Source organism: Mustela nigripes, chromosome 16, assembly GCF_022355385.1.
Source record: "Mustela nigripes isolate SB6536 chromosome 16, MUSNIG.SB6536, whole genome shotgun sequence".
Taxonomy (NCBI): domain Eukaryota; kingdom Metazoa; phylum Chordata; class Mammalia; order Carnivora; family Mustelidae; genus Mustela; species Mustela nigripes.
Window position 1 is genome coordinate 5494957 of NC_081572.1, and position 14695 is coordinate 5509651.

General features: G+C 63.6%; 1 protein-coding gene across 1 annotated transcript in view; it reads right to left on the reverse strand.

The window, feature by feature from the left end:
* Positions 1–14695, reverse strand: part of MYO15B (myosin XVB) — a 26302-nt gene continuing 11607 nt past the window's right edge. The window contains exons 22-61 of the mRNA XM_059378466.1: positions 14433–14563; positions 13194–13289; positions 12834–13069; positions 12573–12751; positions 12327–12399; positions 11741–11902; positions 11395–11492; positions 11216–11292; positions 10989–11073; positions 10687–10785; positions 10445–10560; positions 10163–10348; positions 9848–9926; positions 9618–9707; positions 9295–9520; positions 9127–9217; positions 8807–9014; positions 8235–8347; positions 7906–7965; positions 7290–7365; positions 7043–7161; positions 6706–6824; positions 6473–6614; positions 6118–6229; positions 5840–6006; positions 5350–5477; positions 5131–5194; positions 4965–5037; positions 4485–4561; positions 2946–3022; positions 2739–2854; positions 2551–2645; positions 2364–2441; positions 2147–2243; positions 1838–1980; positions 1589–1704; positions 1126–1259; positions 815–948; positions 560–700; positions 1–390 (exon numbers count right to left, since the gene is read on the reverse strand). Coding sequence (XP_059234449.1) covers positions 331–390; positions 560–700; positions 815–948; positions 1126–1259; positions 1589–1704; positions 1838–1980; positions 2147–2243; positions 2364–2441; positions 2551–2645; positions 2739–2854; positions 2946–3022; positions 4485–4561; positions 4965–5037; positions 5131–5194; positions 5350–5477; positions 5840–6006; positions 6118–6229; positions 6473–6614; positions 6706–6824; positions 7043–7161; positions 7290–7365; positions 7906–7965; positions 8235–8347; positions 8807–9014; positions 9127–9217; positions 9295–9520; positions 9618–9707; positions 9848–9926; positions 10163–10348; positions 10445–10560; positions 10687–10785; positions 10989–11073; positions 11216–11292; positions 11395–11492; positions 11741–11902; positions 12327–12399; positions 12573–12751; positions 12834–13069; positions 13194–13289; positions 14433–14563 — 4673 coding nt within the window. The 3' untranslated portion in view covers positions 1–330. The remainder of the gene's footprint in view (positions 391–559; positions 701–814; positions 949–1125; positions 1260–1588; positions 1705–1837; positions 1981–2146; positions 2244–2363; positions 2442–2550; positions 2646–2738; positions 2855–2945; positions 3023–4484; positions 4562–4964; positions 5038–5130; positions 5195–5349; positions 5478–5839; positions 6007–6117; positions 6230–6472; positions 6615–6705; positions 6825–7042; positions 7162–7289; positions 7366–7905; positions 7966–8234; positions 8348–8806; positions 9015–9126; positions 9218–9294; positions 9521–9617; positions 9708–9847; positions 9927–10162; positions 10349–10444; positions 10561–10686; positions 10786–10988; positions 11074–11215; positions 11293–11394; positions 11493–11740; positions 11903–12326; positions 12400–12572; positions 12752–12833; positions 13070–13193; positions 13290–14432; positions 14564–14695) is intronic.

Genomic DNA, 14695 nt, shown 5'->3' on the forward strand with positions numbered 1-14695 from the left:
GCCTGGGGCTGGTTGGATATCCCCCTCGCCCAGCCTGGGCAGCATCAGATGCCCAAGCCCGTTCCTGCAGCCCCCACTCCAGCCCCCGCCCCGGGGGGAGTCCTGGTGTTGCCCTTCTCAGTTGATATCACTGGAGCAGCTCCTGCCCCGTGGCCTCCACTGTGGCCAGCAGCGCTGTGCTGTGGCAGGTTCCAGAACAGCCAAGTGGGAAAGTCCCAACCAAAATGGCCTGACAGCACCAAGGGAGACCTTTCCAGTCGGACTGGGATGTGGGAGGGGCCCCTTCCTCATCTCCTCCCCTCCCCCATTCCTCTTGGGTGAGGCTGGCCACTAGTTGGGGGCAAGGCTGCTGTCCCTCAGGAAGGCGATGGTGTCCTTCAGCTCCTGGGCCTGCCCGGGGAACAGGCCTGTGAGGACAGGGCCCCCCGTGTGCCCCCACCTCTGCCCTGAGCCTGCAGCACCCCAAGCCAGGAGCACAGGGCCAGGATCCGGGCGTGCCAGGCCTGGGTCAGGCACCCCCCGCCTTGCCAGGGTGTCATCAGAGGCCCCGGCCACTCACTTTTGGCAGCTCAAACCAGATGGTCCGGGGGCTGTCAGCAGAGCCATAGTTGAGCTCCAGGCCAGGGGCCCCCTTCTTCTCCAGGGGGCTCAGCAGGTGGAGCTGGTGCAGGTCCTTCAGGGCGATGGAGCAGTACGGTTTCTGGGGCAGCAGAGACAGCAGAGCTTGGCCTCTCTCCGGGGAGGGGTCACCATGGGGGATGGGACAATGGCGCAGGGGCGCTCGGACCAGCACGGGGGCAGGGTCCCAGCCCACCTGGTTGAAGGGGTCCAGGAGGATGAGATGCTGGCGGTTCAGGCCCAGGAGGCTGGGTCCAGGCAGGGCCAGTTGACTCACCCGCAGCACCACATAGACGGTGTAGCCGAACAGGGGCAGGCGGCTCACAGCCTCTGGGAACGGAGGGGCTGGGGTAGGCATTCTGGCCGTTCCCGCCCTGGCACCTGCCCGAGTGGGCCCTAGGTCGGCCGGGTCAGGCCGGGCCGGGAGGGAGGCCTCCTCAGGCCCACCACACCTTCCCTTCTGGGCTCCTTGCCTCGGCCCCTGTGACTCGGGGGCCCCGGACCCACCAATGAAGCTGATCTGGGCTTCTTGGGAGCTGCAGCCTCGCAGCTGCCTCAGCTCCTGGTACATCAAGTTCTTCACGGTGGACACGTTCACTTGCGACCGCAGCGGCTTTGGCAAGTAGTCCAGCAGGTCTCGCCTAGGACACAGAGTGGTTGCTCAAGGCTGGGTATACAGCAGGCGCTCAATGAATGAGCAGGGGCTACTGTGGGTGAGATTGGGAATCCAGACTTACAAATAAGGCATGGGCCCTGCCTACGGGGAGCTCGGGGCGGGGGGTGGGGGTCAGGTGTGCGTAGCCCCCACAACTCCAGGCCGTGAAGGGTGCAAGCCGAGTGGCCTTGGCACTGGAAGACTGGGTAGGGGGTGGGGAACTGAAGGAGAGGCCCGTGGAGAATGCGCTGAGGTGGGCTCCAGCAACAGCAGGACCAGGGGCGGTAGGAGGTGGGGGGCCGTGTGAGCACTCACTCAGCCAGGGGGTCCCCTTGGGCCGTGCTGCAGTGCTGCAGGGCGGCCAGCCTGGCGAGCTGAGCGCTGGCCTGGGGGGTCACCAGCAGCTTCCCCTGCAGGTAGTCCCGCAGCACCTGAGGGGGGACCGCAGTGAGGGGAGGGAGGCCTGGAGGGCCCCCACCCGGGCAGGGCTTCCTCTAAGCTGCAGCCCGGGGTCCAGCCACCAGCTGGTGGGGGCCGGGAGGGTGAGGGGGGGTGGCAACTGACCTGCATGTAGTGGGTAGTGGTGTAGGTGGGATTCTCGAAGTGCAGTGGCGTCTCCCAGCTGAGCCGCCGGCTGTGCAGGCTCACGTCCTGATCCACCACGCTGTTGAGGTACTCATGGGGCCACAGGGGCCGCACCAGCTCGCCTGAATAGGGAGCCCAGGTCCACAGCCCGCCCTGACGTCCAGTCCTGCCCGCAGTCCTGGCAGCCCCGGCCCAGAAACCTGCCCCACTTGTAGGCATACAACCGGTAGGTAAGCTGCCTCCTGGCATCCAGCCTGTCCCCGCTTCTTCCCCAGGCGAGGGGCTCACCTTCCCTTTTGATGAGGAAGAGGGCGAATTCCTGCACTTCGCAGGGGTCTGTGATGCCCATTTGCTGACACAGGTCCTCCAGCACATCCGCTGCCACCTGGGGCATGTGGACAGGGCCGTGCGTGGTGGGGTTGTGAGGCTGGGGTGCGGGGGGTGCCCAGAACTGATGCCACAGCTTTCCTGCCTCTCCCCAGCCCCTCTTTGGCCCCATGCTCACCGTGAAAGTCCGGATACTGGTTTTGTAGTCCATCCCCCCCGGCAGGCGAACCAGAAGCGAGCGGACTTCTTGCCCTTTCTGCCGAGGCAGGTTGTAGGGTCAGTCCGCCAGTGGCCAGAGGCCCCAACTCCCCGTCCCCACCAGGGAGTCCCATAATGCCCAACCTCCTGTACCCACCCCGCCATACCAGGAAAGCCTGAGTTTCGCCTGGGGAGGGCAGCCGCGAGCGGCCCCCGTATTTGACTGTGCGCTGGAGGTGCTCTTGGCTTCTCCGGGCCAGCTCTGCAGAGGGGAAGCGGGCTGGGGTCACCGGCATCTCCAAACCCCTCCCCAAGCTGCTGAGACCCCAGCCTGGGAAGTCCCTCCCATAGGCACCTTGGCTTGGGCCTGAGTCCTGCAGAAACTTGGTCACGTAGGGCATCAGCGTGGCTGACGGGGGGAAGATGCCGGTCAGGAGGCTGAGGAAGCTCCAGCCGCGGACACAGTGTTCGCTGCAGGGTGGAGAGTGTGGGCTTCGGGCTGGCAAGATTGGGCCCCCGCGCCGGCTGCCCTCCACCACCTCCCCCGGCCCCGCATACTCACGGCTGAGGATGTCTGGTCACCTGCTTGATGACTTGGCAATAAATCTCATCTCTGAGGTTCTTGTTCTCCCGGCACGGCTGTGGGGACCGAAGAGGGGGGCAGGGTGACACGGGAGCTGAAGTCTGAAATCCCACTAACGGGGCGCCTGGGTGGCTCAGTGAGTTAAAGCCTCTGCCTTCGGCTCAGGTCATGATCCCAGGGTCCTGGGATTGAGCCCTGCATCAGGCTCTCTGCTTAGCAGGGAGCCTACTTCCTCCTCTTTCTCTGCCTGCCTCTCTGCCTGCTTGTGATCTCTGTCAAATAAATAAACAAAATCTTAAAAAATAAAATTGAAAAGAAATCCCACTAACAGCAATGGCTGGGGCCACCTCTCGGTCTTGGACACAGCTGTGTCCAACGGGTCACTCTCTAAGTCACCGTCTTCATCCGCTTACGGGCTGTGCTCAGCCCTGTCTTCTCCGCTGGCTCCCCTTACTTCCTTGACCTCCAGGGCCTCAGTGCCCTTGGGCCTCAGTCTACACGCCCTGCTGATCTCAGCTGTTCCCACTGCTGATGACTATCAGTGCTGACCTCCAGCCCAGACTTCTCCTTGAACCCAGGCCCCCCCACGTGGAAGTTTGGACTGCACACTTCCTATGTCCAAAAGACTATCCTGCACCAACCCAGACCTGCTCCTCCCTTAGGTCCCCGTATCGAAGACGGCCTTTACTCTGGCCAAGGCCTCCATGACATCCTTGGCACCTCTCTGTCACACCCCACGTACAATTCATAGCAAACCCTGTTGTTCTGAGTCTTTTCCTCTCAGCTGCTACCTCTGGGCCTGGCCCGCACCATCCCTCACCTGTGATCATTGCCATAACGCCCTCTGGCACTTCTCTCCCCCTCGGAGGGGTGGCAAACTGCGCCCCCTGAAAAGGTAAGCCAGTCTCTCTGCAAATCCCCTTGAGTGACTGCCCACGTCTCTTGAGAAATCAGAGTCCCAACAGGAACCTATGATGGCCTGCCGTGACCCGGACCTGCCGACTCCCTCCAGCTCATCCTCCACTCTGTCCTGACTCACTGGCACACCGGCCATGCTGGCCTTGCTGGTGCTAAGGCCCACCGTCACCAGGACTGTCGCCCCTGCCGACCTGCTCCTACCAGCTGCAGGTGATACCCCCAATGCACACATGCCTCTCCCCCCAGCTTCCCTCAGATCTCTGCTCCAGGGTCGCCTTGTCGCCAAGCCTCAGCATTCTAGCAGCCCCTTCCCTGCTGTATTGGTCTCTGCAGCACCTTTTACTCTTGAACACATTGCTTCGTGGTTTACCAGAAGTCTCCTCTCACTAGCTTGTAAGCCTTGTGAGAACTGAGCCTGCTTAGTTCACTGCCGTGTCCCCAGTATGTACTAGGTGCTCAATAAATACTGTTGGATGATCTGAATTAGACTAGTGGCTAAGAGGAGGGGGAAGCCACTCAGACCCAGGCAGGAAGACAGGAACAGACCCTCAAGGTACACACAGTCTCCCCAAGGCTTTCAGCACACAAGCTCTTGCTTACCCTCAGCAGGTCGTAAAGGAGCTCTATCTCATTCTTGCCCCGGGGCTTAGACAGGTCTCCCATGAACCGCATCAGAGCTGCAGGATGAGAAGCTTGTGAGCTGGGTTGGGGGCCTGGTTTTGGCCCATGCTGTCGTTAGACAGGGCTTCCCGTGTCATCTCATGCCTTGCTCCCTAAAATGCACGCGAGCCAGGCAGAGCAGAGCAGTCTCCGCTTTACCAATAAGGAAACCAGGCTCAGAGAGGTTCCGTGGGCACCTGCGGCTACACACAGCACGTAGCCAGCTGGACAGAGCGCTGCCTTCCTGCACAGACTCCATGCAACCCACCACCCCTTGGGAGTGAGTAGAAATAGGTGAGGCCTATGAGGGGTTCTGCAAACACCAGTGAGCTTCCCTGAGTTGACAAGGACAGAAGGCGACCTGGCGCCCAGGTCTGAGGCATCACAGACATGGGGACACAGGATGCTATGGTCACTCACTCTGGAAGATTTCCACAGCCTGCCTGTTGGCGTCCTCATCGCTGAGGCTGATAAGCGATTCTTGTATGGGAGCCTGTGGCCAAAGAGACTGGGTTGTGAGTCTGGGGTCTGTAGAGGCCAGAAGGCAGGTCCACTGGCCCGGCTCTTCCCCACCTGTCCCCCTCACCTTGGTGTACTGCACCAGGCTGGCCAGGGCCTCCTCCTCAGCATCTCCGTGGGTATCATCTGGCCTGAGGGGGCAGAAGGAAGGACAGCCCTGCTTGCTCAGCCCTCCCGCCCCCATCACGGGTTGTGTAGGGAGCACTGGCCTGGTGGCTCAGAGCAGAAAGGCCGCTTTAGGGAGACCGAGGACGGCCAGGCAGAAGGGCGGGCCCGGGGCACTCACAAGGTCTGGGGCTTCCGGAAGTAGTAGAGGGCAAATTCCTGCATGGTGTAGTTGTGGGAGTCCACAGACGGAGAGATGTAGGCTACAGAGTCATCGCTGCGTGCTTGGCTCGGGGGACGGGCATCGTGCTGAGAGCACAGGAGACCTCATGCCACCCGAGGGCCCACTGGCCTGTCCAGAGCCCCCCGCCCAGGCCCCCGCCCCGCCCGAGCCGAGAGGAGCAGGCAGAGCACACCACCAGAAGCCAGAGGCATTTATTGAGCACTCAGGTAAGCGCTGGGAGGGGACGGGAGGGTACACCGCCCAGCCCCTGCCCGCAGGGGGCTCACACTCTTGCTGGGGAGACAGACATCTGGAGAGGGCGGCATCAGGCCAAGCGCTGCCCGCCCGCAGCAGGGAGCAGGCGGTCCTGGCCGCTCAGGAGGGACCGAGCCCTTTCCGTCCTCGACTCCTAGTTAGGCTTCGTGTCCGCCTCTCCCGTCTTCCTCACCTCCGCTGCCCTCTCCCACTGAGCCAGCCCCGGCTCTCGGGGCTGCAGCCGACTCTTGCGCCGGCCACTCCTCTCTGGTGAGAAGGAAGAGTCAGGGGCGGCAGCCGGCTGAACTATGTCGGCAGGAAAGAGTCCGGAACGGCCCCCGGTGGAGCCAAACTGCCAGCCTGGAAGACACCCAAGGGCAGCGTCTCACCCACCTGGCCCCTCGGCCCTTCCACGGCTCGGCCATGTGCTGCCCTCCCCGTGCCGGCTGCCCTGCCCGCCCCCGGGGATACCGGGCTCCAGCGTGGCCACTGGCAACAGCTTGATGAGGTCCCCACGGTGGAAGCTGAGGAGGCTGTGGTCATCCGTGATGTAGCTTCGCAGGGCGATGACGTAGCCGGAGTCCTGCAGGCGGGAGGAGGGTGAGCAGGCCGGGCAGCCGACCGGCCCGCTCCTCCTGTTGGCCTCCCTCCCCACCCGGCCCTCCACAGGTCCAGGGACCCGGCCTGAACGCCCAGTCCCACCCCTGGCGCCTTGACGGAGCTTGGCTGTCAGCCCCGAGACCAGCCAGACCAGATGTAGCTCCCCTACCCAGCCCCCAGCCCCCAGCCCCGCTGCCCGCCAGCCCCCTGCCCGGCCTGCACTTGCCTTCTTGAGCTCACTCAGGAACAGCTCGATCATGGCCTTGATGGCGCTCGCTCGGGCCGTGTGCAAGACCAGCTGCTCGCTCTTCAGGGTCAGCTCCAGAGTGGAGCGGCCCAGGCACTCCACGCCCAGCAGCTCAGCGAAGCTATGCACCCGCGGAGAGGCATGAGCTGAGAGCCAGCTCGCCCCGCCAGCCCCCTGCCCGGCGCCCCCGCCAGCCCCCGGCCCAGGTTCACCTGTACGAGCACAGAGTCTTCAGCTGGCTGGGGTGGAGGCTGGGGCCTTTGGTCATCTTGAGCAGTCTCAGCCCCCGGTGGGACACGCCCAGCAGCTGCACGTCACTGCCACTCTCGCCCTGCCCGGAAGGAAGGTGGCTACGTCAGGGACAGGCTCCTGGTCCCCGCCAGCATCCAAGATGCCCTGGGGCTCTTCAGGGCCGGTGCTGCTCTTTGTCCTTCCGTTGGGGCCCACCCCTGTCCCCGCGCTCATCCTTGCCACAAAGGCCCACGCCAAGCGAGCTGGGATCCAGACTGGGGAGCTGATGTCCCCAGCCCTGCGTCCAGCCTCACTGACCGAGACAGGGAAAATTCGGGAGAAGTAATTGGCCCACTTGTCCCTAGCGGCCACCACGATGCGCTTCTTAACACTGTCCTCCGTGGTGCTGAGCGACTCCAGGCCAACCTCCAGGTGTCCTGTGGGCAGGAACGATCCCTGACTGTCTTCAGGCTCCGCCACGGGGACACCCAGGGTTTGCTCCCTCCAGACAGACAGACCTAGTCCCAGCACTTCAGCCCCTGACTCCCGGGTCGCCAGACCCTACCCAGCAGCTCTTTCATTTTGCTCCGCTCCTCCTGGGATATTCGGACACAGGACTCGGCAAAGGTGTCCTTCAGGATCTAGGGGCAGAGCCAAGTGGTCACCACCAGATCCCTGCGCCAGAGCTCACCACGGAGGCAGCCACACATGGAGAAGCTGGAGAGCCCCGAGGGCACGGGTGGAGCAGGGGGGAATGTGGGGCCCCTGAGCCTGGCGCCACCCCCACCTCCCTCTAGCCTCCCGCGACCCACACTAGGGGGCGGCTGCTCCTGGGTCAGGTGAGATCAGTTCCCTGAAGGAACAGAACCTGGGGGGGAGCGGGGGGCGACGGATACAGAATGTGGGGCAAGAGGCAGGATCCCGGGAACATCCAGGAGCATCTGCTGTTTGCCAGGGCCTGTGTTGGGGACGGTGTATGCTTTGTTTTGAACCCTTCACTGCCAGCCAGTAGTGATCCTTACTCTCAGGGATGTGCTGAGGACGAAGTAAATGAAGGCAGGGCTTGAGACCCAGCGCCTGCCCTCTGAGTGCCAGCTGTGTGCCCCTTGCACCGCTGGTGACCTGGCCCAGGGGCCGGTGCTGTGTGTCTGTCCCTGGGACAGTGGGCCAGGCTCTCTCACCTGCTCACAGAGGAGTCTGAGGCAGTAGGGGTGGCTGAAGTTCTCCCGGGGGTAGAACACCTGTGGGAGAGCAGGGATGAGGAGCGGACATGGGGTCAGTGCCCTGCCCTCCCCCCGCCTACCTCCCAGCCCTGCCTCCCAGACCCGGCAGGAGACTCAGGCCTGATGAGGCGGGTCGTGGGAAGGCAGCCCCCGTGTGTGTGTGTGTGTGTGTGTGTGTGTGTGTGTGTGTGTGTGTGTTGGGGGGGGATGCTGGGGTCCCACCCACAGCCTGCAGCCCCTCCCCAGCCCAGGGAGAGGCCTGGCGGCGGCCCCAGCTTCCTGCCCACCTCCTTGCGCAGGAACAACCTCCAGGACGGGTTGAGGTAGGAGAAGCACACGCTGCCGGAGGGCACGAGCAGCTGCGTGGAGACTCCCTGGTCCTCCATGGGCTCCATCCAGCCTGGCAGAGGGAGGAGCCAAAGGGCTTCAGCGAGGAGCTGCCAGAGCCAGAATGACAGGGACATGGGGACAGAAGACTGCCCCCCTCTCCAGGGCCCCGTGAGGGCTCCGCCCGCTGGACTTTTGCTGCCTCCCTCCTGCCCATGTCCCATCTCCAGCCTCCATTTCCAGCCCTCAGACGTTCCCTGCTGTCCTTGACCACGTCAGCAGGGCCACTAAGTCTGGAGCTGCCAGGATGCACCAAGGACAATACCCCAGGGCAGGCCCTCAAAGCCACATGGGCCCCAGAGTTACCTGGGCCCTGCCCGGGACAGGAACGCGGAAGCTGGGGCTCCTTGCCCAGGGCTCCAAAGTCCGGAGCCCTGAGCACCTGACCTTATAGCGTTGCGCACGGAGAGGCTTCTGGAAACCCTGCCCCACCCCAGGGAAACCCACCAGAGAGGGATAGAAGGGTCCTTACTGTGGGGCCCAGCTAAAGGGCTGTCTGGTTTCTCAGGCGGAGGCAGCGGGGGTGCTGGTGGAGGTGAGGGTGACTGGGGGGCAGGTGGAGTCTCGTCAGAGAGACCCTGGCTGTCCTTGTCGGAGCTGGAGGGCCTGAACTGTGGTGGGAACTTGGGTCGAGGGGCCACGGCTGGTGCGGGGCCCTTCCCAGGGCTGGGGGACGGCGTCTGGGGAGGCACAAAGCATGTACGCAGCTGGGTCTAGGGTTAAGGCCAAATTCACCCCAGAGAGCCCTGGACCCCCGAGGTGAGAAGCCATGCCCGGGGGCTGGGGCCTCACCGACACAGGTGCGTGGGCGTCGCTGATCCCCAACTTAGCCAGAGCCTCGTCCTTGGGGTTGTTTTTCTTCAGGAAGTTTTTCGGGGGCTTCCTGAGAGAAGGAAGAGGCCCTGAGTCCCCAGGGTGACGCCCAGGGAGGGGGCAGCCCCAATCGCCCCCGAGGCCCACCTGGCCGGCTGCACAGGCATGGGCACGGGGCCTGGGCGGCTCTGGTACATGCGGATAATGTTCCGGATCTCCCGGCTCGGCTCAGCCCGCTGGTGGGGCGCTGGCGCAGGGTGACCACCGGGCCCTGCCCTCTGGGCCGCCGGCTTGGCCTCCGCCTCTTGCGCAGCTTTGACCCTACCTTGTGTCGGGGCACTCGTCACTACGCGGGGAGGAGGGGGTGAGGGCACTGACCAGAAGGAGAAGAAACACATGAAACCCCGTCCAGTCCCATAGGGCCCGGCCCTCCCCCATACCCCCCCATGGCCCCCCCACGGCGCCCCCACCTTTCGGTTTCTCCTCGTCCTGCTCCTCATCCTGGGAGATCTGCACCTTGGGCGGACGCTTCGCTGTCTTCACCGTGATCTGCTGCTGCCCTGTACGTGCCCCAGGTGGCCCGATTACTCTCCCTGCTGTGCCCAGCGGGCTCTGAGACGGGTGACATGGACCCAGGGGAGGAGAGTGTGCCCCACGCGGCCCGGCCTGTGCGGAACCCGACCACCCCAAGCACCCTCACCCATCTTCTGGAAATAGTCCTGTTTCTGCTTGAAGCTCTTGGGCCGCTGGGGCTTCTCTCGGGGCTCCTGTGAGGTCTCCTGAGGGCAGGAAGGGGAAGTGAAGGGGCAGCCCCGCCAGCCAAGTTGCCCCTCCCCCAGCCGAGTTGCCCCTCCCCCAGCATCCCCTCCATCCCCGACCCCATCGCTGGGGCTCGGACCCCAGGCATCTTTTCCTCCTCTTCCTGCTCCCATGGGACCCGTGGCCACTCGGCCCTGGAACCTACCATCTCCATCCCAGACCCTGCCCGGCTCCTTGCCCTCAGACAGGCACCCACCGATTCCACCTCCCGCTCTGGCTCCCGCTGCAGGGCCAGGGGCTTCTTAGGCTTGGGGGCGACAGGTGGGGGTGAGGTCGGGGAAGCAGCTCCAGGGGCCTGGGCCTGAGGCTGAGCCTGGCGCCAGCGCCACTGTGTCTGCTGTTCCAGCGACAAGGTCATGGCCTGGGTGGTCATCTGCTGGGCCTGAGTGGGGAGAGGCGGTGGGCCTGGTAAGAGCGGGTCGGGCTGGGCCCCGCAGACCTGGCCCCGAGGAGCTCTGAGGGCCCTGCCCACCCTCACCAGGAGGAGCGCCTGCTGGTTGATGAAGCTCTGCTGCTGGGCGGCCAGCTGCCTCGGGTCCACACTGGGAAGCAGGGGCTGCGGTGCCGGCGGCGGCTGCGGTGGCATCACCATGGCTGCAGGTGGCATACAGGTGCGCAGCTTGCACATGGCCCCCTGCCCGCTGGCCCCTCCGGGCCCCCCTGGTGGGACCTCCCTTCCTTCAGCTCCTACCTGAGAAGGGACCTGCCACCTGGCCTTACCTGGCATGGCAGGGACTGCGCCCATTGCTGGCATCATGGGCACAGGGGCAGGCACCATGGCCGGCTGGTATCCAGGCATCTGCATCATCCCTGGGTAAACTGAGGGAACAGGACCCTCCTGGGTCAATCCTTATCTGAGCCCACAGACCCCCTCCCTCTAGCCCTCCAGCAATAAGAAGAAGAAGGGCCCCCAGGGTGCTGGCTGGAGCTCTCACCCCGGGCGCCTAGAGGTCCCTGGCAGTGCTTTGCCCATGCTGTGGGGCTGGGGAGACCCTGGAATGGATGCTGGGCCCCGCACTCACCCATGGGGTAGCTGCCTTGCCGCATGGACCCCACGGCGCCCCCTCCCTTCAGGCGGCTGCTCAGAGCCCAGGCTTGCTCCAGATCCTGAAGGGACCAAGGCCACAGGCCAAAGAGTCAGAACCAGAGTCCCGGGAGAGATGAGAGAGGCGGCGGCGGCGGCGGCGGCGGACCCGGGGGTTGGGGGGGAGGGGCCGGGCCGGGGTCAGGTATGTGTAAGAACACTTACCCTGTGACCCGGAGAGAGGACTGGCTGGAAGAGGTGGTCCAGGAAGCCATCCAGGTTCCCTGAGTTCTGAGACTCCCCTATGGGGCCAGAGGAGGGTTATTGGCCCCCTGGGGTACGGGGCAACCGGCACCCCTATTCCCACCACACGGGCAACCTCACTGTGCCCATTCTGGCCTTACCTGACTGGATCCTGCTGGGTAGTGCGGGGGCTGGCCCTGGAGGTGGATCTGGCAGTGAGGGGGCCTGGATGCCAGGGGCAGGGGCGATGTCCTCGTCTCTGTGGGAGACAGTGGGCCCAGCTAAGGGGGTGCCTTGGATGGGGGTGGTGTCCAGTCTGAGGCAAAGAAAAGAAGCTGGTGTGGGGGGTCATTCCCGTGGTGTGGGAGAAGGTGAGGTATGTGGGGGGGGGGCTGGGGCTGTAGCAGGTCCTCTGAACCCCGGGTGTGATAAGGTGGCTCAGGGGGTCACCTGTGACAGAACAGAGATAGGAACAGGCTGGGACGGGGGTGCTGGGCTGGTACCTACAAGCCACGGGGGGCAATGGGGTAGCTGTGGGGACTGACTGGGTCCCCCAGGTCCTCAGTCTGGCCGATGAGGTCCAGCACGAAGTCACAGCCAACCAAATCCTGCCAGGAGTCCCCAGAGTGCAGTGACACGGACCAGCCACGGGGGGGCAGCTCCAGTCCTCTGGGGAGGGAAGAGCGGTGCTGTAGGGAGTGATCCGCCAGGAAGAGGGCAACCCCGAGGGTCCCCAATGGGAGGCCGCTGGGGAAGGGGCAGAACCTGGTAGAGGCACTGGTTTCCTCAGACAACTCTCCTCTCTTCGCCCCTCACAACCTACTGCTTCCACATCGGGTCTGATGTGCTCATTTATTGACGTTAAAATCTGGACCACAGACATAACCTCTACTCCTGTTCCCTATCTTGAACCTACGGTCTGGTCTGGCTCCTGCCCACTTACCCCTCCAGGCCCCCACTCCCCACCAATGTCTTTGGGGAGCAGGCTTTGGCCCTGGGTTTGCAGGAGGCCCCTGCCAGGGGAGTGGGCGGGGAGGATGAGGAGGGGACAGCCATCCGTATTGGCCACACTCCCCGTCCCAGGGGCCCGTACCTGCTCTGCAGAATCCACCCGGCGAACTGCTCCCCCGTGGTCCAGGACTCCACCTCGGCGGAGTAGCACTCCTCTACAGGGACAGGCGGTGGGGGCCGGAGTGAGGGGCAGCAGGTCCTTCCAATGAGAAGGGGCAGCTGTCCCCATGGGGGCTCCCGGAGCAGGACAGGACCCTGTGATCAGGGTCCCGGGGGTGCCGCCAGAGGGCTGAGGCAGGGAGAGGCCTGAGTAGAAGGGAAGCATCACCATTGAAGGTAAAGATGTCCAGAGCCATGCGGCCCCGCCGCCGGCCAGCCGTCCACTCGAGCTGGGTCGGGGGGCGCGCCCGTGCCATTCCAGGGGCCAGGTGCGCCTGCTCCAGGGCCCCCAGCAGCTTGTGCTGGCACAGCGCTGCCATGCCTGTGGGGGCCTGGTCGGACACAAATCTGTGGGGACAGCACAGGGCTGCAGTGGGGGTGGGCGGTCCGCCGATCCCACTCCCTGGGCCCCGCAAAGCAGGCTCCTTACTTCAGCAGTGGCTTCTGCAGGGGGGGCATGGGGGGAAAGGCGCTGAGCAGGATGGCCATGAGGGCCCAGCTGCGCTGGGTCTGCTGCTCGTCCGGATTGTGCCAGATCTGGGCCACAAGCTGGCTGAAGATCTCATCCCTCAGCCCTGGCCGGCGCTGGCCCTGCCGCACCAGGTACTCGCCCATGCTCTGCTCCTGCCAGGGCAGCAGGGTCCCATCCCCCAGGAGCCGCAGCATCTGCAGACACGGAGCAAGGCGAGGGCAGGACGTGCCAGGGCGTGCCCCCCCACCCCCTGCGCTCAGCCAGACCCCAGGAGTTAGGGTCCAGCTCACGCTGTCCCCTCCCCACCGTGTCACTCACCACCTTGTTGATATCCAGCGCATGCTGCGGGTTCTCCCCGTGCAGCCGGGTCAGGGGCTCTGCCAGCAGCTGCCCGGGGCTGGGCAGGGCCGGCTCCTACAAGGACGAGGGTGACAGTGTCTGAGCACACGCCAGTCTGGCCGGTCTGTGCCAACCTGCGGGAGAGGCCCCAGCGGAGCCCAGGGGAGCCCGCGCCCTGGGAGACGGAGAGGGGCTGGCGAGGAAAACCACCTTAGGGACACATCTCCGTGGCTCCTCCGGATTAGAAAATTGATGTCCATGCATATAGAAAACTCAGAAAACATGGAAAAGAATAAAGAATTTAAAAATCCATTACTATTTTCCTGCCAGTCATGACCACAGTTGACATTTTAGCCTCTCTTCCCAGTCTTGCTTTTTTGTTTTCCTTTTTTTTTTTTTAAAGATTTATTTATTTATTTATTTGACAGAGAGAGAGAGAGAGAGAGAGATCACAAGTAGGCAGAGAGAGAGAAGAAGGGAAGCAGGCTCACTGCTGAGCAGAGAGCCCGATGTGGGACTCGATCCCAGGACCCTGAGATCATGACCTGAGCTGAAGGCAGCGGCTAAACCCACTGAGCCACCCAGGCGCCCCTTTTTTTTCCTTTTTAAAGATTTTATTTATTCATTAGAGAGAGAGAGAGAGAGAGTGCGAGCGCGCGCACCTGCGCATGAGCAGGGGGAGTGGCAGGAAGCAGGCTCCCCGTTGAGCAAGGAGCCCAATGCAGGGCTCCATCCCACGACCCTGGGATCATGACCTGAGCCAAACGCAGGCAGATGATTAATCAACTGAGCCACCCGGGGCCCCTCCAGTCTTGCTTTCTATGCAGATACATCCATCGCCCTCCCACACCTATTGTTGCTTTTAACAAAGCCGGGATCATACTCTGTTGTCCGGTTTGGAATCCTGCTTTTGTACCCAACACGGCAGCCTGGACATTTGCCTTATTGTTACACACACTCTAAAGACACGACTTCAACGGCAGGACGAGCCACAGGTGTAACACAGGTGCGGCCTCACGGAGCTAAGTTACTCCCGAGAGCGAGATGTTTCGCTTCAATAGGTATTCTCCAAACGGGGGTGCTGCACCCGTTGCCCCCATGATGGGAGAGGATGGGTGCAGTGGGAAGAGGGCACAGGTACAGCTTTTGCCCGGCAGGGCTCATGTCCAGGGGGAGCCACAGAAGTCTGCCAGGAAGAGCCATGGTCTGGGGGCCCACCTGAAAGTTAGTGGAGATGAAGCTGGAGAACGGGAACTGGTCGATGTCGGGCGGGAGGCTCAGGCTGGTCCGGGCAGGAACTTCAGGGGGCATGGACTCGGTGATGCTCCCATCCAAGGCATGGTGATGGCCTGGGGGTAGCACCCAGAGGCAGCCCAGAAAGGCCGAGGTAAGGAGGCTGGCGATGGACCGCCCCCGCCTCTCATCATCCGCCCCCAGTCCCGGGGCGGTGGGAGCTCAGGGGAGCCCAGAGCATCACCGGG